The 22320-nt window shown below is 36.5% G+C and overlaps 3 protein-coding genes across 5 annotated transcripts; 2 read left to right on the top strand and 1 right to left on the bottom strand.

Annotated features, from left to right (window-relative positions):
• The first annotated feature begins 464 nt into the window (after positions 1-464).
• rida (reactive intermediate imine deaminase A homolog) lies at positions 465-6109 on the top strand. Of its 2 annotated transcripts, none has more exons than XM_007249332.4 (6): positions 465-594; positions 2460-2565; positions 2716-2770; positions 2857-2925; positions 5152-5207; positions 5697-6109. In XM_007249332.4, the coding sequence occupies exons 1-6, from the start codon at positions 530-532 to the stop codon at positions 5754-5756; spliced, it is 411 nt and encodes a 136-aa protein (XP_007249394.1). In that variant the 5' UTR covers positions 465-529; the 3' UTR covers positions 5757-6109. The 2 variants fall into 2 exon arrangements, with proteins under 2 accessions (XP_007249394.1, XP_007249396.1); XM_007249334.4 differs by lacking the exon at positions 465-594 and adding an exon at positions 783-891.
• Positions 6110-6210: 101 nt separating this feature from the next.
• On the bottom strand, positions 6211-13689 carry si:dkey-284p5.3 (uncharacterized protein LOC557830 homolog). Of its 2 annotated transcripts, none has more exons than XM_015605813.3 (4): positions 13441-13689; positions 10485-10790; positions 6811-6858; positions 6211-6718 (listed from the first exon to the last, which is right to left on the bottom strand). In XM_015605813.3, exons 1-4 carry the CDS (start codon positions 13529-13531, stop codon positions 6699-6701), a joined length of 465 nt encoding a protein of 154 aa, XP_015461299.3. In that variant the 5' UTR covers positions 13532-13689; the 3' UTR covers positions 6211-6698. The 2 variants fall into 2 exon arrangements, with proteins under 2 accessions (XP_015461299.3, XP_007249399.3); XM_007249337.4 differs by having other exon boundaries at positions 6811-6861; positions 13441-13688.
• Positions 13690-14459: 770 nt separating this feature from the next.
• On the top strand, positions 14460-17475 carry rpl30 (ribosomal protein L30). The gene is made up of 5 exons (XM_007249338.3): positions 14460-14561; positions 14678-14726; positions 16408-16553; positions 17021-17151; positions 17374-17475. The coding sequence occupies exons 2-5, from the start codon at positions 14706-14708 to the stop codon at positions 17427-17429; spliced, it is 354 nt and encodes a 117-aa protein (XP_007249400.1). The 5' UTR covers positions 14460-14561; positions 14678-14705; the 3' UTR covers positions 17430-17475.
• The last annotated feature ends 4845 nt before the right edge of the window (positions 17476-22320 follow it).

Here is a 22320-nt window from a genome sequence, read left to right as displayed (position 1 = left end):
GTATTCCCACCATTATTTTATTATGCATACTGAAATAAATGTGATTGGTGACATTTTTTTATTTGGTTAACATGGTGTAAACATTCTAACATAGTGAGAGTAGCTTTAGTACAGTGTCCGAGGTATAATATTTAACCAAATTATACAAAAAGGCTTGAATATTAAAACAGATGACAACTTTTACAAAAAGGCTGTTCAGAGATTATTTTAATGCGTTTATATCTTGGTTACTTCGGTTGATTCAGGTCATGTGGTGTGGAGCGCAAGTGCTCAACCCTGCCTCATTTCCCCACCTGTATTCAGACAGGCCCCGCCTCCTGCGCCAGCACTGATTGGCTAATGTTTAACTCTTCTGGATTGTCATTGGTTGGAAATGTTTTGCCTTCAACTGGGATTGGCCAGTAAGTTACATTCACGCGCGGAAGGGGCGTGTCTTGTCGGAATAGATGTGTGAATTATCCCAAATATTATCTGTGCAGCAGCGAAAACTGCGAGATTTACCTGATTAGTGAGAGGCGAGCTGAGAGACATGTCTGCACTGATCAGGCGGATTATAAACACTGCTGCTGCACCCGCTGCTATCGGCCCTTACAGGTACAAACTCAACACTTATACTGTCAGACTGAGAGCAGCGACACTGCTGAATATAAGCTCATGTGCTGAACTAGCTCTCAGCCTGTCTGCGCTCTGATCTATAACACAGATCTGTGTTAGTGAGGTGAGTTAATGATCAGTGGAGGGTATTTGCTCGGGGAGGCGTTGAGGCTATAGGTGAAGACAGTCATCAGCTCACAGACAAGTAAAGTTTATCCTCATGCTGTGAGAGATGGCTGCTATTCAGAGACACGTACCTTACACACCTAAAGCCCCCATTAGACAGGGCATATACAGGTAGGTAACTCTATAATTAATTACTATATATAATCAGCAACACTGCTGATCTAACTTAACTATAGTTTATTAGAACATTAGCTTGCTAACAAGTGCATTAACAGGTGTAACTAACAGTTTTGCCCTGCAAAGAACGTCTGTAGATGCAGGAGAGGTGGATTATATTTGCAAAATAAGTTACTACCCAGTTTTCCAATATTACTTAAAAAATATGTAAGTATGCCTTTATTGTATGAATCCTATTGAAAAAAGCATGTAATAAAATTGTAATTTGGTTTGCATTTTATTATAAATATATATTTTTTCAATCATGTGATTAGGCCTATGATTTATTTTAGTTTTTTTTTTATCATATGATTAGGCCTATGATTTATTATGGATACTTAAAAAGTAATGTAATCAGACCAGTTTATTATGCATACTGAAAAAAATCATGTAATTAGGCCTATGTTTTATTACATAAAAAAATAATTAGATTTAAATTTTATTTTAGATGCTGAAAAAATTAATGTGATTAGGCCTATATTTTATCATGTATACTATTTTAAATCCTGTGATTAGGCCTATGATTTATTATAAATACTTAAAAAAAAAAACACGTGAATATTTTAAACAAATGTAATTAGGTACACATTTTGTTCACGATACTTCAAAAAAATCATATAATTAGGCCTGTGTTTCATTCAGAATTTTAAAGATATATCACGTAATTTATTTTGGTATCAGGTGAGCATAAAACGACTCTTTCAGGCTTTAATTGTCCAGCATAGTACAGTATATAACACTGAGCTCAGAACAGGCCATCTGTGTCTATTGAATACAAGAATAGTCTGTCTATTTCTAGAAAAATATATATATATATTTTTCTTTACATACTTTTAAAAATGTATGTAATTAGGCCTGTATTGTACTCAGTACAGTGGTGACTTGGGGGAGGGACTGCCCGAGCCAATGACGAGCAGCAGAGTAACTGAGTAACTGACGCTGACCTGAGCCAAACTTCTCCAGGTTTGTAGACTCTTAAAAAAAGTGCTTCAAATGGTTCTTTGAATGATGCTGTAGAATAACCACCTTTGCATCAAGTGAATGTTCTTCAGGTCTTTTAAATGGTTATTTTATTTTACACATACCTATTATTATTTACATGTTTTTATGGTACCAATAGCGGTTCTTCCAAGGCTTTGCTCAAAGAACCATTTAATGCACATTTATTTTTAAGTGTGTACAAAACTTCTGAAACTTTTGGATCAAATATGGGTCTACTCAGTGACCCTGCTGCTAGCCTTGGCTAAGACTGACTCTTCCCCAAACCATTAGAGTCCACTATTAAAAAATAGACCTGCACGAATTGTGTTATGTTGGACAGCTGTATTTCATTTTTCAATAGATTATTTTGTCAAAAAGCTTAGTATAGATGTAGGTCAGTTTTTAACTGGCGTATGACCAATATTACAGCAGGGGGCAGGGAAGTACAAAGTCTATTGTAAGCTGCTGCCACCCTGTTATACATGCAAAAACCCTTACCATATTCCATGGAGTAAATATGTATTTGTTACTTATAAATTCAGCCAGGCAGTGGTGGTTGACCGCACTATGTACATCTCTGGGCAGCTGGGAATGGACACAGCCTCTGGACAATTAGTCGCAGGAGGGGTGCAGGCCCAGGCCAAGCAGGTGAGAGTCGGAGCCGCCTGGATTAAAAGTTATTCTGTTTTGTTAAGTTTAGTGTATCGACTGAGTCACTGAGCTCAGAACAGCCCATCTTTAAATATGAATACAAAAACTAGTCTGTCTTTAAATAAATATTCTTCTTTGTTTTCAAAGGCCCTCATTAATATGGGGGAGATTCTGAAAGCAGCTGGATGCGGATATGAAAACGGTGGGTTAGGTCCCAAATGAATAAATGTTAAGCATATCCTGTTAATTGTAAATCATGCATGTAATCTTGAGTTGTTTTTATTGCAGTTGTCAAGACAACTGTCCTCCTGGCAGACATGAATGATTTCAACAATGTCAATGAAGTTTATAAGCAATGTAAGTAGGACCTACAAAAAGGTTCCCATAGCTTGTTTACAAGCTCACATGCTTTTAGAAACTGCTTTTTTATTTTTTATTTTATTTTATTATTGTTTCACAAGAGCACAACTGGCCATGCTCTCTCTGGGTGGGCATTTTTCTATCATAGGCATCACTCACAATGTGATGTTGGTCAGCACAGGCATCTGTTAGCTGATGTATCGGAGCTGGGGCGCTGTGCTTGCCTTTATGCACGCTGTCTCTGTAAGTTAAGTCGAGGCTTTTACTGTCGTTACATTTGAGTACAGGTACACAATGCAACGAAATTACATTATCAGTAAAGCTGCACCAGCTGTGGTTTGAAAAGAGGTGGTGGCTGACTTACCTTTTGCTCCTGTCTGAGTGTTTAGTGTTGGGGCATTGCCATACCGGTCAAGTCTCCCATTTTGGCCTGGCAACTATCGTATTTTACCCTGTATCTTTCCCGCCGTCCTCCCATATTAGTATTTTCCCAGAAATTTCCCATATTATATTAGAATAATGAAAAAAAAAAAAAATCCTGTGCTTCTCTAAACTGAATGTAGTCCAGCTTAATTTAATAAACAAGAACAAGACAATTTGAATAAAAATGAAAAAAAGTAGTATAGGACAGTTTTGAATTGTAGTTTTTTGACTGCATCATGTGTGTTGAGATAATAATAATAATAATATAGCATGAAAAATGTTTTGTTATATAAGTAACTGGTGTTCAAAAGAATGTTTCAGGTGATTTTATAACAATAATACTAATTAAGCATTATCAGCATGTCTGTGTCTTTGCAGGACGATGCATTGGTCTCTTCTAAATTACTGGTCAAAGGGCACACAATGGTATCTTTGGCCTGTGTTGGCTCTTTGATATCATGCAGTGGGGTAATTCAATAGTAGTATCTGTGTGTAAGAGGATACAGTGCAGTGAGGTGAAAATAAAGCTTCTTCTGTTCCAGACAGCAAGTCTACACTGACTCCTACCACACACAACTTTCCTTTACTCCACATGCAAACATGATCTAAAACACACCACATCTGGGGTTTTTAATATAAAATAATGGTATAAACATAATGTTACATGTTTAAAACAGGAAAATAAGGTTTTTATCAAAGATAAAGAAAGGGAGGAATAGTTGTATGTCTTTTAACAGGGAGAAACTTAAGAAGTAGCAGCCTTTTAGGGTCGAGGCAGCTAACAGGAAATATGGAGGGCAGGAAGATGAATAGTCGGGTGTGCTGCTGCTAGAAGAACGGAATATATTTCTTCCTTTGCACTTTTACCAGCTTAAGATATCCTTTTGGTATCCGTACTGTTTTCACATTTAATAAAATATTCTCCTAACGTGTTGCTGAATAAATGTTTATAAGCAGAAACATACTAAATGCATAGTTAATGGTTTTAAACAATTTGTTTAGATCAGGGGTCACCAGTCTTATCCATAAAGGGCCAAACTGGCTGCAGATTTTTATTCCTACCAAGCAGAAGCACAACCTAAGACTTGCTGATTAAAAGATTAAAAGACTGAGACTCATTACTCCTTCTGTGTTAAAATAAAAATGAAAACTTTTGAAAATGGAAATAAAAATAAAACATTTGCAGGTCAGATTGGAGACCCCTGGTTTAGATAGTTATGCTTTCTCACAGTATATATATATATATATATATATATATATATATATATATATATATATATATATATATATATATATATATATATATTACCATAAATGTATATGGTCTCTCAATAACTAGCAGATTCACATTCAAACTACATTTTAAGTGGACAAAAGTATTAAGACACCCGCTCATTTATTGTTTTTTTCTGAAATCAACGTTTTGTCTGTCTGTACTGTCCAGATTCAAATTTAATTGTATCCACTATTTAATTTATACCACTCTAGCCCACAACTGAGGTGCCAACAGGCATGGCAGCAGTAGGTTCACAGGTTCAATAGGTTCCACAAACATATTTTATCATAAAACAACTCCACACTAAGTTTACTAATCTTAATTAGTCCCCTCTGTTTAGCAATATGTCTAAAAATTCACTTGTACACAAAGTAAAAGTGATAAACATATAATTTTAGATATATTGTACATGTCAATAAGTAATACGTTTTTTGTGTGTGACAGTGGTAATATATATTTTACTTCTACTCTACTTCTGTTCTGATAATCACTTTGGTTTCTCAATCACCTGTTTCTCTCCAAAGTCTTCAGCAGAAACTTTCCTGCCAGGGCTGCCTACCAAGTCGCTGCTCTACCCAGAGTAAGTATGCTGGTCTTAGAGAATGAGGAATGTGAAACTTTGAATCTCACAAAATTTCTACTGTGAATCTTCCAGATCTGTCAAAGCTGCGTCCTAAACAGCATGATTATCAGTTAGTTTAAAATTCTCCAAATAATTATCAGTCATCAAACTGCAAATTCTATTTGGTTCCAGTTCTATTAGTGTTTATATCTGTGCTATATAGACTGAAAGATATAGACTGATTACTGAAAAGAAATGAAAAGATGGCTTTTTAAGCTGGAAGGAAAATGGCTCTAATTTCTTTTGGCAACTTACACAGCAATGTAAGAGTGAGCCAATTCAATCAGTTCATTACATTTATCTCATCTAGTTTAACAAAAAATAACTTGAATTGCACTCCCATTTCCCTTAGACAAAGGCTCAGGCTTTTATACACTGGTTAAAGTATTTACGTTTTCATGACCACATTCTGCTTTTCCTCATTTTTTTCCATCATCATTCCCATAGGGTGGTCTGGTTGAGATTGAAGCAGTTGCAGTACTGGGACCAATTACAGATGCATCCTGACTGACCGCCGCAAGCGTGCATAAACTGTGAGACTAACTGAGTATCCTGACATTAGGCCACTGACATCCTCTATCCTGAGAGAGATGCCTGTAGAGTTTTGTGTAGATAAACAATTGCAATTTGTTGCAATTTTTCATCCATGGGAGCTAACTGAGAGCTAATCACTACACCCACATCCTCTATTCCATAATACAGTGTAATTAAGAATTGAATTATTACATGTAATGAACAGTATTACTGCCAAATGTCTGCAAGGCATATCTGACAGAGACTGATTTGTATTTCTTAATGCATTTCTTACAATAAAATGCCAGTCAATGCCTGTTAATAAAATTATTTTCATAATTTTCAAACTGTATTGGTTTTTTTCTGACGTTTAAGGGTATATTGCAGAAATGCTGCACGTTACAAAATTAAAAGATTAAATCTTGTTTTAAATGAACACAGTAACAGATTTATTAGTCTAAATAGTTTTATAGTATAGCATAATAGTCTAGGTACATTTACAGTGATGTCCCATAGTCTTTGGCTCTGTACACTGTCCTGTACAAACACAAAGAAGCAATATGAAGGATATGAACATTACATAATTTAAATCTCTGTAAAGTTTCTGTACCCAAAGTCTTGTATTTATATTGTACATTTTAAATTCTCTAAATTAATCTATCTAAGGTATTTCATTTAAATACATTCATTAAAATATTAAGTATATACAAAAGTAGTTCCCATCACCGCTGACAAAGATAAATAAAGGCACTGTGATGTCTGCAAGACCCCAGTCTGAAAGATCTGCAGTCTGCATCTTGGCAACAGGCTAGCAATCCTAAGTTATCTCAGGTTTTAAGCATCTCTGCTGAAAGGTTCCTCGTTTGTCGTGAAATGTTTGAGCAGTTTTTCAGTTCTACCATCATCATAACCCAGCGATGTCTGCAGAATTCTGCCTTAGCTTCCCTCACTGGGTGCTGAAGGACAGATAGAGAGAGAAAGAAATGTGTTAGCATAGGAGAAGATCAGAGATGATGCCTCTAGTTAGTTCTTCAGAACGTGTACTCACCTGGTGTCTCCTCTGTTGGGGCTGGTTCTGCTGGGCTTTCTGCTGAAGCTGCTTTTAAAGAAGAATCAAAAAAGACAAGCCGTTAAACTAAGCTCAGTTTTTAGAATTGCATTGACTGTAATTGTACACAGAGTCTAGTGAGCTCTTTAGTAAGACCTTTCACTAATGTTTGTAAAGGCAGACTGCATGGCTAGGTGCTTGATTTAATACACTTTTGGCAATAGAACTAAATAAAAAAAACACCTGAATTTAGTTATTAATAGTGTGAACAGGCATGTCCTAATATGTTTCAATAAAAGCTGCATTCCAAAGTGGAATGGTAGCACTGTATTATTGTATGGTGACAGCATACCTCAGTTCTTAAAATCATTATAAGTTAGATTATATTAGCATTGCTATTTCGTGCATAAAAATGGTTCCTGTACGATGTAAGTCACCAGAGTATAATTTTAAATGTACAAGTTTCATGAAGAGGTACTAGGAACTTTTAGGGGTTCTTCAATTTAAAGTCTTGAGGAAGCACTTGAAATTATTTGGGGAACCTTCAGGAAAGCTTAAGGTGCTTCAAGGAACATGTTCTTCAAAAAATCTTTTATTAAAGGTTTCTCAAAGCACTTAATGGGGTTGCTTCACAGTTTCAAATTGAAAACCCCCCAAAGATTCTTAGTCCAGAATCAAAGAAACTCATCATTTTTAAGTTATCTCTTATTTTTTCTCTACAAAAATAACCGTAAATATAAAACATGCAGCAACGTTACGTTACCATAATTTATCTCAAAAAGGAGGTCCTTGCTAAGCTAAAGACAGCTTGAGCAATATGAAGTGCTGGACACTAATGTGTAATGTGCAGCAATGGAAATGTATTCTCTGCAGTGAGGAAGCAGCAGGACACCTGTGGGATGGACCGGACTGATTAAGTTCCACTGAACACCTTTGGGTTTAGTGAGAGAGCCTTTTGTGGTCCAGGCCTAATTGGCCAACATAGGCTATGACCTCACTAATGCTCTTGTGGCTGAATGGACTCAAATCCCAAAAGAAACTGGCATTCTAGCATTTAGTGGAAACCTTTCCTAGTAGAATGCAGGTTGTTACATTAGTAACACAAAGGGCAACGTCTCTGTTAATATACTCAAATCAGCAGTATCTTAGTTGTTTTTCTTTTAAATTGAAAGTAGTGGTGTTTTTGAGTGGAAACACAACAAACTATTCTAGCATGCTTGGTGCAATTGCACATTCTTACCAAAAACTTATGTACTTTCACTTTAATTTAAAATAGAAATGTTTGGATAATCAATATACATAGATCAATGTTGATGTGTGCTGTGCTGGTATGCGTACATCAGACACAGCAGTGCTGCTTGACTTCTTAAACACTGTGTTCACTCACTGTCCACTATTAGACACTGTCCACTATTAGACACTCCTACGTACTGTAGCTGCTCCACCTTGTAGATGTTAAGTCAGAGACATTTTGCACAGTTTGTGTTAGTCATCCTCTGTTCCTTCATCAGTGCTCACAGGTTAACGTCCACAGGACACTGTTGGTGGTCTATTCTCAGACCAGCAGTGACTTAGAGGTGTTAAACAACTGGTCCACTTATACCAGCACAACACACATTAACACACCACCATTATCATGTCAGTGTCACAGAAGTGCTGAGTATGATCCACTTCCCAAATACCTGCTCTGTGGTTGTACAGTAGACTCCTGATCACTGAAGGACATTAAAAGATAATAAAGTATCCTGAGAATCAGATACAGGGATACTGTCTGTAATTATAGAACTATAAAGTCCTCCTTTATGATTGTGGAGCTGAAAAAATAATAATGGGTGTAGAAAGAAGAAGGTGGTCATAATGTTATTTTTGATCAGTTTATGTCCAATACTTAGAACATATGGACAATGCATCAGATATCCAATATAAAGAATATATTGTATATGAATGTGGTTTTTTCTTTATTACTGCTTGTCAATCATATCTGATTGAGTTCTACTTGGTGGTTGGTCATTTTGCATGCAACACTGTCAAAGAGTCCTGTTCACATTTTCACACAGACATTTGCATTAGTCGACTCAACATTTACATACATAATCTCTATTATAACAGTGAGGCATGAGACCCAGGGATATCTAAACCTGCAATTAGGTCACTGGCTCCATCCAGGAAGGTATAGCAAGTTGTCATACAGGTTATTTGCTCTGTGAGTCATTCTGAACAAGTTAAATATCACATTTTGGATCATATTTTTTCAAAAGTCGTAAGGTCTTAGGTATTTTAAAAAGGTCACTCTATCTCATGGTCTGACGTCTTTCATTTCACTTCTGTCTACCCTCTCAAGTTCAGTTCATTAAGTGACAGAAAATTCTTGTGTAACAGAAACCCCTGGAAACCCTGCCTGTGCAGAGGAAAGGGAAACTGAACCAGAGCAGATATGAACTTTGTCAATCATTGAACAGTAAATAAAGGAACCTTCTGGATTATTCTGCATTAGTTTAGTAGTTTAATAGTACATAATCTTTATATATATAACAAAAAAACTGTTACATTAACTGACATTACACCGCATTTATAAAATGTTTGTTATGGACAATATGGACACAAAATGAATGTGATAATACTGTTGCATATCCAGATATCGATGTGAGGTATGATAAATTGAGATTCTACATTATATTAAGATCCTTAAAGGTTTTCATCACTTGGCTTTGCTGCACTTATTTTTCCCAGACTATAACAGTAGTTTAGTGTGAGAGTTCACTGCAGAACCCTACGTCACTCTGCCTCCAGCCTAGTTTTGTCTGTCACGTGAGCACAGTCTGTAGCATTAGGAGCTCACACTCTCTTTTTAAAATGTATTTACTGTGAAAATTCATGTCAAAATGGCCAATAAAAAGAACAAATTATTATACAGCCCTGCTCCTTAATCAAAACAGCATTTTCGTTTCAGCATTTTGTATTGGTCAGATATTGATGTCGGTCAACTAGATTCCACTGCTAATACAAACATACCTCCTTGGTTATTTTCTGTTTTGTGTGCATCAAACTACCAGTCCAGCACTAAACTTTTAAAAATACAATAATGAGCCAAAAACACTTTTGTGAGGACCACTTATAAAAAAAAAAAAAACCTTTGCCGTAACATTGTTACATTACAATTATCTTATTACAGTGGTACATATCCAGGTCTGGAATGTATATTAGACAATAACCAAACAGTCAGTTTTCATAGACGACAAGTTGGAATCAGAAGAAATGAGCAGGCATTAACACCTGATCACCTTTGACAAGTGCCAAAGTGTTAAGGCCATATTTGTTGAGTGCTCCTAGGCAGCTGTGGCAAGAAACCATCAACAAATTGGTAACAGGGTGTTGGGCACCTAAGGCTCTTCTATATGCAAAGGCAATGAAGGCTCTGATGGTTACATTAGAAATACGTCACAGAGGCACTTTTTAATTTTTTGGTGAGTGAGCTGATTTGGTGGCACCAGCATATAGCAGGAAGGTTGTCTTAAAGTTGTACAAAGCTTCATTTTGAGGACTGGAAGGATATTGTTTTGCATGTCCACCAACAGGGAGCGTGTGATTGTTTTGCATGTGGATGAGATATGTTCCTTGAAACTGGCTAGCTCATTTGCATGGTCAGGAGCCGGAGATGAGTGTGTGCTACATACCTTCATCTTGAGTTGCAGGTGCTGCGGATTCAGCTGCAGGAGCCTCAGCCGAAGGAGCATCGGCTGCAGGAGCATCGGCTGCAGGAGCCTCGGCTGCAGGAGCCTCAGCTGCAGACGCTTCAGCTGTAGGTGCTTCAGCTGCAGGTGCTTCAGCTGCAGGAGCCTCAGCTGCAGGAGCCTCAGCTGCAGCCTGACTTGCAGTTGCTGCCGGAATTTCAGAGCTTACTTGGGGCTGTGAACTTGCACTGGCCACCTCCGGAGCAGGCGTAGTCTCTTTCTCATGTACTGCCTTTTCAGCAGCTGTTCCTTTAAATATGAGATAAGGAGATTTCCATGTTAGATTAGTCTATCATATTTATTTTGTCAGGGACCAAATATCTTTTTATGATATAATTACTCATATAAACACAATTTGTATGTCAAATATACTTTTATATAATGCATTTTACAACAGCAACAGGAATGCCGTAATACACTGCCTGGCCAAAAAAAAAAAGTCGCCACCTGGATTCAACTAAGCAAATGATTTGGTGTGTCCAGGTACATCAACAGTATGTGCTGAAAGAATGAGCTCAGCTGACTACCTGAATATACTGATTTTTTTTTTCCTGATGGCACAGCCATATTCCAAGATGACAATGCCAAGATTCATGGGGCTGGAATTGTAAAAGTGTGGATTGGGATGTGCTGGAGATCAGACACTACCATAATCAATGTAAGATCTTGGTGAAACATTAATGCTGGATTGAACAAAATCTTGTGACATTGCAGAAGCTTATCAGAACAATGCCACAGTATATGTGTGCAGCAATCAAAAATAAAGGCAGTCCAGTGTGACTTTTTTTGGAGGCAACTTTTGTTTTGGCCAGGCAATGTTAGAGAAACATAAAAATATAAAATCCCTAGTGAGAAAACAGAAGGCAACAGTGGCAAGTACTCCTTCTGGACTGAAGGCATAAACCTTAGAATGAACCAAGGCTCAAAATGTGTTAAAGAAATCACTTTCGCCACCACTTATGTCTAAAGAACACCACTTATGTTATTCTGTCAGTAGTGACAGTAAGATAACTTAGATGAAGTAGTATCATAATAATCATAATAGTAGCATAGTCCATATATATTCGTTGTAGATATATTGCAGTGTATTGAAATATAGTGGCAACTAGGCACATATGATAAGTATGTCCAATATATCCCTTTTTTTCAAAGGATCTATTATTTGAAAGTAACTGATTTCATTACAAATGTAAATAGATAACATTTACTTAAGTAACAGATAATGGTGGCTGGAGTCAAACACAAACAAACAGCAGGTCAGTGAATCGCTAGTGGATAAAGCAGGAAACTCCATTATTTAACTGAGTGATCTTAGATTACACTCTACTCCCGCAACGAGACAAGGTGAATAGTCAGGGCAAACTCTCTGCCCTCTAATCAGGACGGGGTGGCACTGTGGTGAATCAAGTTTTTCATTTTCTTTTCACGTTTTTGAAAGTATATATTTCGCAAAGATGATCATATCAGTAAATTTCTATAAAGTGCAGAGTGAGGCCTAATGCATAATCAACACAATCAACATCCACCAAAGTATTTCTAACTGTGTGAAAGAAAATGTAAATTTCTTGTTAATCATTGCATAACACTGCAAGTTCTTGCTGATCCATTAACTTAGGCTTGGCTTAATCATCATGGTAACAGTGCTACATGCACAGTCAATGATACTGGTCTTACTCTTGTATTTGTTATTTACACACTAGAGTAAAGCAAGGTGAAAACACTTGATTAACTGTACTGTACATTACTATTCTTTAGTATTAATTGGCAAGTACTCAAGAATTTGTGAAATGGAATACTTATTGCATGTATTTTTACTAAATTACATTTCCATTGGTAATCAGCAAAAATGTGAATCCAGCTAAAGTAAACAATGAATTTACTAATTAATGAATATTTAAAACTTCCTGTTATGTTAGTGTTTTATTATTTATTTACAAATTCAATAAAGGAGTTTTTTACACTTACATCTCATGTAAGTAACTATCAATGCTATAGATTCCACATAGTTTTACATAGTCCCATTTTTAAGATAAAATACATACTGTAGTTACATTTTCTTTGGACCTTCAAAGAACTTCTTACAAACCTCATACCAAAATATTTTTCTCTTTCTTTTGAGAAAATCAGTTGAGTTATTGTACATTTTAATGTACATTTTTGATTTATTAAACATGTCTGATCAAATTTATATAAATGTAAAATGAAAGTTACCACACATGTGCCCTCAAATGTGTCTTCTGTGATTAATTTGTATATAATTACAGCTGATGAGCTGTCACATCTCTGCTTATCATCACAAACCATCAAACAAAGCTTGATTTTAACTTTCATTTATCTGTTAAAATATCTACATTTATCTTTATAAGTTAAATTCAACTGAAACGAATTAACACATTCCAATGCTGTTCTATTTTTACTTATTTTTACTTATTTTCTGCTCCACTTTGTGACCTTATTTAGGCTGATTAAAATACTTTATTTGAACTTCTACAGTTCTGATGGTACCACGATTCTCAGTATGAAATGAGGCCATTATGTTTATTAATTTCATACTTAGTGCATCCACCTTATAATTATTAATAATTCATTACTCTTTCTTAGGAGAAAGGAAAGGTCATATTAACTGGAATGTCCAGGAAAGAAAACTTTACAAATATGCCTTTTAAAATGCCATTGAGAAATCCTGAGAAGATGCTATTCTGAAGCTATCCACAAGAAATGTAAAATTGAAACTTCTTCTACACATTAACTAGACAACACATGTCACTGCTAAGCAAAAGATGACAACAAAGTAGCATCACCAGGTCAGCAGAGTGCATGTACCAGTCTGTGGCCATGACCATGAATAAGAAATTACAATAGGAACTTTATATAACTAAGTGTCTATAAAGAGCCTCACCTGTGGTGCTCGCCCCGTTACATTCCTCTGTTTTTGAGTTGGGTCGAGTTGTGTCCTGAGCTGTGGTGTGAGTGCTGGCTGTACATCCCATCGTGTCCTGCGTACATAGAAATAAATGCACAGTGGAGAAAGTGCTCCTCAGCCCGAGCTCTCTCTCTCTCTCTTTGTGTGTGTGTGTGTGTGTGTGTGTGTGTGTATGTGGACAGACCGGAGGACAGCGGTTCTGCTGGACTAACACACTCTCAGCCTGTTTTGCGCATGACTCCAGTGAGCGCGTGTGTCGGTCTGTTATCATGTTATGTCTTTTCACACCCGCATTCAGTCAAACCACGCCTGCGTAGGTATTAACACATGAAAAACTTTACTCAGTGACTTAAAATCAAAGGGAATAAAAAAAATACAGTTAATTAAAGGTCTTGCAAAAGACTAGGGAACAACTAACTAGATTTGTAATTACAGTGCTTGCAAAGTGCTAGGTTGCAAAGGTTGCTTCATTTTTCATTTCTTCTTCTTATTATTATTCTTTTATTGTTCTACTAATGTTTCTATGTATTTGTCTACCTTTCTATCAGGGTTGTACAAAATTAAAAATTGAATTGAGATTGACCACTAAATTCCGATTCAATTCTTGAATTTAATGAATTCAAATAGCAGGAAGTAAACTGGAATTCCATTAAATTCTAAGAAATGTAGTAATCCATAATTAATAATAAATTGCATTTACCAAAACAAAATTAAGATGTTGTTAATTAATCAGCATTAATGTATGTATACTTGATGCTCGTGTCTGTATTTTCTTTTGGAAGAATATAAAATTATCACATTCTCAATGCTAAATGTTAAGAGCGAATTTCTCTGAATTACGATTAATTAAATTCCACGCCTGTCTATCTATCTGTCTGTAGGTGTGTCTGTCTTTATATATATATATTTTTTTGCGCTTAGTCTTTATTACATTTATTTGTATTGTTGAGTGTAAAACTGAATCAGCCCTGAAAATCAGCCCCTCTCTCCAGAACACGCGGCGCTCGAACTCTCGCGATATCAGCGTGTGTTTGTACGAGAGCAAAGCACGCTGGGAAGTCCTTTCTCTACGAGGCCATCTTGGGATTCACCAGGCGGTAAGCGCGGCTCTCCGGTTAATTTAGGAATAATACTGTTTTAATGCGGCTTTAGCGTCGTATTTTCGTGCTGTTCTGAAAGGGAACGGGCTAATCTGTCTGACTGTTGTGTTCAGGTTGGCCAGAACGGACTGAACAGCTACAATGGTGGCCGCTAAGAAAACGGTGAGTGATTCACGTGGAGCCGCTGGCCTCGAGTTCGGCCGAGCCTCAGCTCATAACCTGGGCTTTTCTTATTATTACTGACTGACTATGACGGTATATGAGAATAGTCTGAGTGCCGTAACTCAGAGTTTCAGTGTTAAAGTCTCGTTATCAGAGAGTGGGTGTGCTGCCTGTAGTGAACAGGGTCTGTGAGGAGCTCCGGGCTGGGCTCTGAGGGCTGAACTGCAGCAGTAACTAGCTGCTCTGACACGCAGGGTTTTCCGGCTGAACTGGGAACAGTCTGTTCAGTCGGAGCTCTGAGGTCGAGCTGTTTCTTGTTAAAGTGGTTTGATATGGGTAATTTATGCTCGTTGTACTTTATATACAGGTTATGTTCTATACAAACATAGGGATGGATTGATTAGCCTATACGCTATGACGGGAAAAATAGAGTTAAAGTACAGGACTGGTACCTCAAACATTTGAGGTTACTAGGTTAGTATTTTTTTCAGTATCCAGCTATCTAGCATTGCATGTCTTGAAGCCTTAGTTTACTCCATTCTTATCCCTTAGTGTTTGTGTAAAAAAAAAAAAAAACAGTATCAATCTAAAGTGTGGACATCTCTTCAGTTTTTACACTGTAAATTAAATCTATACAGGTGTATGTTCAGCTATTTAGTAAAAGTTCTGAACAAGCCAGAGTTTGGAGTCTTCTAATTAGCCACATTTAGCTTTAATGACTGATTTGCGCACACTAAGATTCAAGATTCAAAGAGTTTGCCATGTGCACAGTAAGAAAAGTTTATCGTACAATGAATTGGTGTAAAGAGTGTGCCCTATCTTATCGTACACAATATCCATCTTTTTAAAATATTGTGAACGATATTATACCCTGAAATATCGTGCTGTAATACCCACATCTAATTATCACATCAGGGTACTACTTTTTGGCTGTTTTTAGTTAAAAGTAAACTGCATACTGTTCTCATTTCCTATTATATATCTACTAGAGACAGATTATATCTGTCCAGTATCATGTACTTTAATCCTGGAAATATGTGGAGAGATTTGGAGAGCATTATTAGTATCATGACATTCTGGATCATTGACTTTGTTACAAGTCTGATAAATATTGTTAGGGATGGTCCATATCATCAAATGCAATAATAGAAATATGTTAGGGGGTTGTGGAGGACATTTCCTACTTGTCCCTTAATTTTTTTCATATTTTATAATGTTAATCTACAATATATAAAATTAAGCAAGCCACTGAATAAATGAGAAGACATCCAAGCTCTAGACTGGTACTGAACACTGACTGAAGATTAGAAATGCTGGCACCAAGCTACAGGTAAAATGTAGTGTATTATCACTACATGTAAATGACTAGAATATTATGAGTGATGTATTAAGTTCATTAATAGAGAAGAAATTGAGTATATGTAAGTGTTGTCATTAAAAAAACTCTCCTAGTAAACAGTGTACACAACTGATCAAATGTAATTAATTGATATTGCCCTCTGAGTGTGTGTGATGCGACTGTTGACAGTGTACTGATATTTAAAACACATCAATTTGTCATGTTAAATTGTTCAATTATTCGCTGCTTTCATTTAAGCTATGCCAATGGATTTGTTTTGTATGTAACATGACACCATCTCTTCCCAGTCTTACACCTACTTTAATGTTTTCCCCACTCCAGAAAAAGTCCTTGGAGTCCATCAACTCCAGACTCCAGCTGGTAATGAAGAGTGGCAAATATGTGCTGGGATATAGACAGTCACAGAAGATGATTCGCCAAGGCAAAGCCAAGCTGGTTATCCTGGCCAACAACTGCCCTGCTCTCAGGTAATCACAGTTAAACACTTCCTTTAACATGGCTCATTTTTGGTTTGTGTGCAACTGCTCTGAATAGTATCTTGGTGGCTCATTTCACATTTGTGAATGTAAATTTATTCCAACAATACAGCCATTTTTAGCTCTTGCAGTCATGCAAAGGTAGTTAAACTTCTGCAACAAGGCATAGTTCTATGGCAGCATATGAACATTTTTATGGCAAAAGAAATAACACCAGATATTTTGATTCATTTATTCAGGATAAGTAGTGTAGTTTAAGCTATGCCTATTGATTCTGTTGCTGTATATTTTATTGGTGAATTGTCAATTAGGTCTAACTTAAAAATAAGGATTTAGAAGAATTAAAACAAGCCCAGAGTTATTATTGTGCTGATCTTCAGTGGATTTCAGTTTTAAAATATTATTCTTACCCCCTCTCTCCCTGCTTTCAGTCACCAATAATTCTTGTTCACTTTCAGGAAATCGGAGGTCGAGTACTACGCCATGTTGGCCAAAACCGGTGTCCACCACTACAGTGGGAACAACATTGAACTTGGCACAGCCTGTGGTAAATACTACAGGGTGTGCACACTTGCCATCATTGATCCCGGTAAGTAATCATGTTTAAAATGCTCTTCAGAATGCATTTTATGAAACATTTGGAGAAATGAGCAACAACTGTCCTTTGATTCATCCACTGATCTTCAATTTGTTTTTTTACCATGACCTTCAGAGGTATTTTCTATTAGTGGTTATATCTGAATGTCTTCTTGCAGGGGTGTTAACATTTACAAAATAAAATCTAAATGTATTCATACTTTTGTCTCCACAGGCGATTCTGATATCATCAGAAGCATGCCAGACCAGCAGCAGGGAGGCGAGAAGTAGAGCAGATTTCCTGGAAGTTGTTATAAATAAATCTGGTTAAAATGGACTTATTGATTTGGTGTTTTATTTTCATTGTCACTGTCCAGGCTGTGGGGCAAACGGCTGGATTGTAAAGGGCTGTGATTTCTAATTCAAATTCTTTATTCTTTTTAGTTTGAAAGGAGCTTTAACTAGTCTCACTCTGTGCACACAGTGATGACTGTCTCTAATTTAAATCTATAATGTGACTCATGGTGTCAGGGTGGGTGATGTGGTAAAATAATGACAAAAGACTAACATTACGCAGTATCTGGTATTTTGTTATGCAGAACAAAAGCAGTTAACTATATAACTTGAACTCTGATGCATATTCAAAATCTGAAATGCACACTGTTGGTCAGTGTTCTTGAAGCACAGACTATATTAATGATAGGCTCAAAATATTGTGCATCACGGTCTCGCATAAGAACACAATGTTGACGTTTTGACCACACCTAGAATGCAGTATTGTGAAGCTAACCAACTTCTGTAGAATCTTATTGATGATTATTTAAAAAAAATTGTAGGGAATTTCAGCTGTCTTTAAATGTACATAACAATGGATAATAAAATCAAACATTTTGATGTTTATGGTTATCCTTAGGATGTACCAAAAGAGGAACAACTAGAGTGAATGAGAGTGGTTAAGTCTCTAGTTTCTCTCAGCAGTGTTTGTTTGAAAAGTGTACTGTGGCTTTAGGGTTGCTGAAACGGCTTAAATTTAAACGCTAAATTTTAACGCTATTCTACAGTAAAGACTTGGTCTTTATTCAAATTTAATGTCTTGGAGAATCTGTTCTGTTAAAATTAAGCCCTGGCAGAAATATGCAGGCAGCAGTGGAAGTAATGTTGCATTTACTTAGCTAATTAACTTTTTTTTGCAAGTTGTCCAAGTTGTTTTTAGAGTAATTTGACTTGAGTGCATTTATGTTAAAAAAAAAAATCACGGTTACTCCAGCATTTTCATCTCTGTTCATCCAGTTACACTTGGAAGCAATTTTAATTTAACACGTCTGTTGCTTTATTCATACTCTTCAATAGTTTCCTTCTCCAATCAAAAGGTCTGTTCACTTATCAAAAACAATCTGTCACTAAATTTAACAAATCGAATGCAGCTACAGTACATTCTGTGAACATCCAGTACTGAATCAATTAATCAATACTACTTGCACTCTTTTCTACTTGAGTAAAAATTTTGAAGTAAATACTTTTACTTGTCCTGTTTTGGCTGCTTTATCCACCTCTGGCAGTGACAACAGTCAAATGATTTTCAGTCAGCTTTATTCTTTATAACTTACTACTAATAAAGTTGACAATGTGTATTTAATAGCTGAACATTGTTTAAAAATTCACTAAACCTAATATGAAAAATGATGCCACAGTTGGTACTTTAATGCATGTGTAGATTTTTATGAATGCCTGAATTATTTTAGGCAATCACATTTTACAGTTTTACAATAAACAAAAATACACTAAGCTGGTTCCAGCTTTCTCAAATAGCAATTGACAGGTCAGTTTTGCAGACTGTAGACTTGCCAGGAGTATATATATTTTTTCATTCTGAATCCAATTGAGCTCTAGATTGCTTGTTGGGAATGTCATTGTGAGCTGATAATCTTTTGCCTGAAGAAAATCTTTTAATCTCTTTGGCAAGATGTATTATCATGTTTAAATATGAGGTAATAATTTGTAAAAATGTTTTAGTTCATGCTTTGCTTTTAAGACCTTCCCATTTTATTTATTTTTTGACTATGCTTACTGGGAATAGCCAATATGTTTTACATGTTTTGATTTCTACTGCTATTTGTAATTTACAGGGTGTTTCCTATTTTTTTATATTCTAGTTCAACGTATTGAGCATGTTTCTAAGCATGAACTGAACAAGCTTTGATAATATGGCATAATATTCTCCTAGTTGTAAGGTGTCCCAGGCAGTAGACATATCAAGGGCCGAGTGTAAAAACAAAAAAAAAGAAAAAATAGTGAACAAGAATTGAACAGTTTCTTGCGTACCTGTGGTCGGTGGATAGCACACTCAGAACTGATGTCATGCTGCTTCAGCATCCACAGCTGAATTCTGAGGGAGCACAGTCAGCAATGCTGTCTTTTGGTGGGTAGATGGCGTTCTTTCTCCACACAATGCTGTGAAGTCAGCCATGATAATGGTTGATAGAGGCATCTGTTGGTTAATGTATCGGGAATATGGCACTTTCCTGTAGGACTGTTTATTAATAGTGTATTGGCAATAGTTTCACGTGTATGGGGTAAGGCATGCGTTTGTTCTTACCATCATAATGTTAAGTGCATTTAAAGTGATATAGGGAGTCCTAGTGAGGGGGTGGAATAAATGGAGAACAAATTTGGCAAACAAAAAAAATATAGCATACTTTTGAGCAGTATGTGCTTGTTGAGGAATCTCTGACTGCTTTGCCTCTATAAAACACTCATAAGCTTTATCCGGATGGGATACGTTCCTCAGGGGGTCCTGGGGAAATGTTCTCTTTTATGGGGGGGTCCTCTGAGAAAATTACAGGCTGAATTTTTGCTGTTATTCCTGTCCAGACACAAATCTCTTGAGTTTCGTCTCGCGTTTTATAAAATAGCTATTTGACCACTTTGACGCACCTTGATTACACTTTGGGTGCGTTTTTCCACAGAGATCCACGTAAACACAACAGTGAGTGGAAATAGAGGAGCTACTGAACACCATGTCATGACAGAGAAAGCCAAAATACACACTGGTCCTCCTGTTTTTTTCAATTGCAGTCAAGATGGAAGAGTTCACAGGCGGCCCCCCTAACAAATTCATCCCATCCGGATAGGGCTATTGAGATTTTGCCCAGTTAACAGACTGTGGACAGGGGCAGCACCGCCATTTTAATAAACAGCCTACCATCTAGGCCGTCTATCAGCCAGGCCCCTTCGACTTCATCGCAAGTGGTGTTGTGAACAAAAAACCTAGACTGCAAATGTATTTTCTTTAATAATGAATCCAAGCTAAAGGTGACCCAATAGTGTACGAGAACCTTCTTTCAGTTGTACAGTGTTGTGTTCCCTAATAAACTTACAATTTTGCTCTAATAATGTAATCATTTTATAACATTACATTCGCACATATTAATGTCCATTTCATTCAATTCCAGCAACCCCTTGAGTTGTTATTGCAGGTTATTGTATTACTGCAATTTTAAGGCCAAATAGTATGCGTTTTTTTTTGTTGTTGTTGTTACTGTCTAATTATTAGTATTTAATTAAAGTATTTTAGTTCCTGGTGCCATATTTAACTAAATGAAAGTAAAAAAAAAATGTTAGTCTAACCTTTAGTTACCCATATAAAAAAGGGACTGGACTGCAACGTGTAAAACGAGAGGGATCACAGTGCAGCGTTGAAAATAACTGAATTAAGACTTACAAATTACGCAACTACCAGTGAGGAGTATCTGTTTCATAACCTGTTTTAAATCTGTGTCATAACAGTGGTCATGATGCGTATCTTGGGGCGGTGACAGTAACAGTGTAAGGACACTCTAAACCTTGCACCAGGCGCTTTAAAGGATTTACAGGTTTAAGTTTGTTCTTGGATCACAGCGCGCTAAGATCTGAAATCAGCTGTGTGTGTGTGTGCAAGCCTGGGTTTTACATTGCATGTTTATTATATACAGCTCTGTAAAAAAAAAAAAAGAGATCACTTAAAAATGATGAGTTTCTTTGATTTTACCTATTTGAAAACCTCTGGAATATAATCAAGAGAAAGATGGATGATCACAAGCCATCAAACTAGGCTTGAACTACTTGGAATTTTGCACCAGGAGTGGCATAAAGTTATCCAAAAGCAGTGTGCAAGACTGGTGGAGGAGAACATGCCAAGATGCATGAAAACTGTGATTAAACCAGGGTTATTCCACTAAATATTGATTTCTGAACTCTTAAACTTTATGAATATAAATTGAGAAGCTCTGCATCTACATTTTTTGTTATTTCAGACATTTTTTGTTATTTTCTGCAAACAAATGCTCTAAATTACTAAACGCAAGTGATCAAATGTTTTCCAGAGCTGTATTTGTTTATAGAATTGTTTATACTGAACCATTTCATGGTGAAATTCCAGTTCAGCTGGAATCTATTCATTAAATTTTTTACCATAAAATGGAATGATGGTGGATACAGCTAATCACAGAATACAATATTTAAAAATGATTTTAAAGTATGTTACACTGGCAGTGATTTTTATTCACTGTATATGGATTCACATGCAGCATCGGATCATAAACACTGCTGATTCCCACAGGCTCTGCTGAGCAATGTGAAATCTGAAGAGAGCCAGTGCAGCTGGCATAAGCGCAGTGCCCTCAGGAACACGCTCTTCCTGTGCCCTCTTTTGAGAGAGGTGGAGCTATCGGGAAGGGCACGCTCTGAAAGCTTTAGAACACACAGGGAACATTTGATTTCCTTTCACTTTGTTAGAGGCGTAAAGATCCAGCACAGATCAGTCAGTGCTTGTCGAACACTGTGTTAAAGAGGTGTTTAAAAGATTCAGAATAAATAATCCCATCTCCTCCTGTTTACACCTTGTATAAGCACTGATTTATTTTACCTCACCAAAATCTGTCGTGGCATTTTGAATACATTTTATACTGTATCGTAGCTTATTGAGGAGGGAGGAAGCTAATGTTTATGTATATTAAGGAACTGTACCTGAATTAGACAGGCATATGTTCTTACAGTATGCTCTTGGTAGGGTGCTATAAATAGCTTTTTACTGGCTCCTGGAGGTACACTGCCATGTGTATATGTATTGGTTTCTCATCATGAATCTGCTTCTTCTAATAAAGTAACGTCTTTTTAGAGTTGGTCGAAAACCATTAAAATGTGC

Source organism: Astyanax mexicanus, chromosome 3 (assembly GCF_023375975.1).
Source record: "Astyanax mexicanus isolate ESR-SI-001 chromosome 3, AstMex3_surface, whole genome shotgun sequence".
Taxonomy (NCBI): Eukaryota; Metazoa; Chordata; class Actinopteri; order Characiformes; family Acestrorhamphidae; genus Astyanax; species Astyanax mexicanus.
The sequence above is the reverse complement of the archived record's forward strand: the minus strand, read 5'-3'. Positions and strand labels throughout refer to the sequence as shown.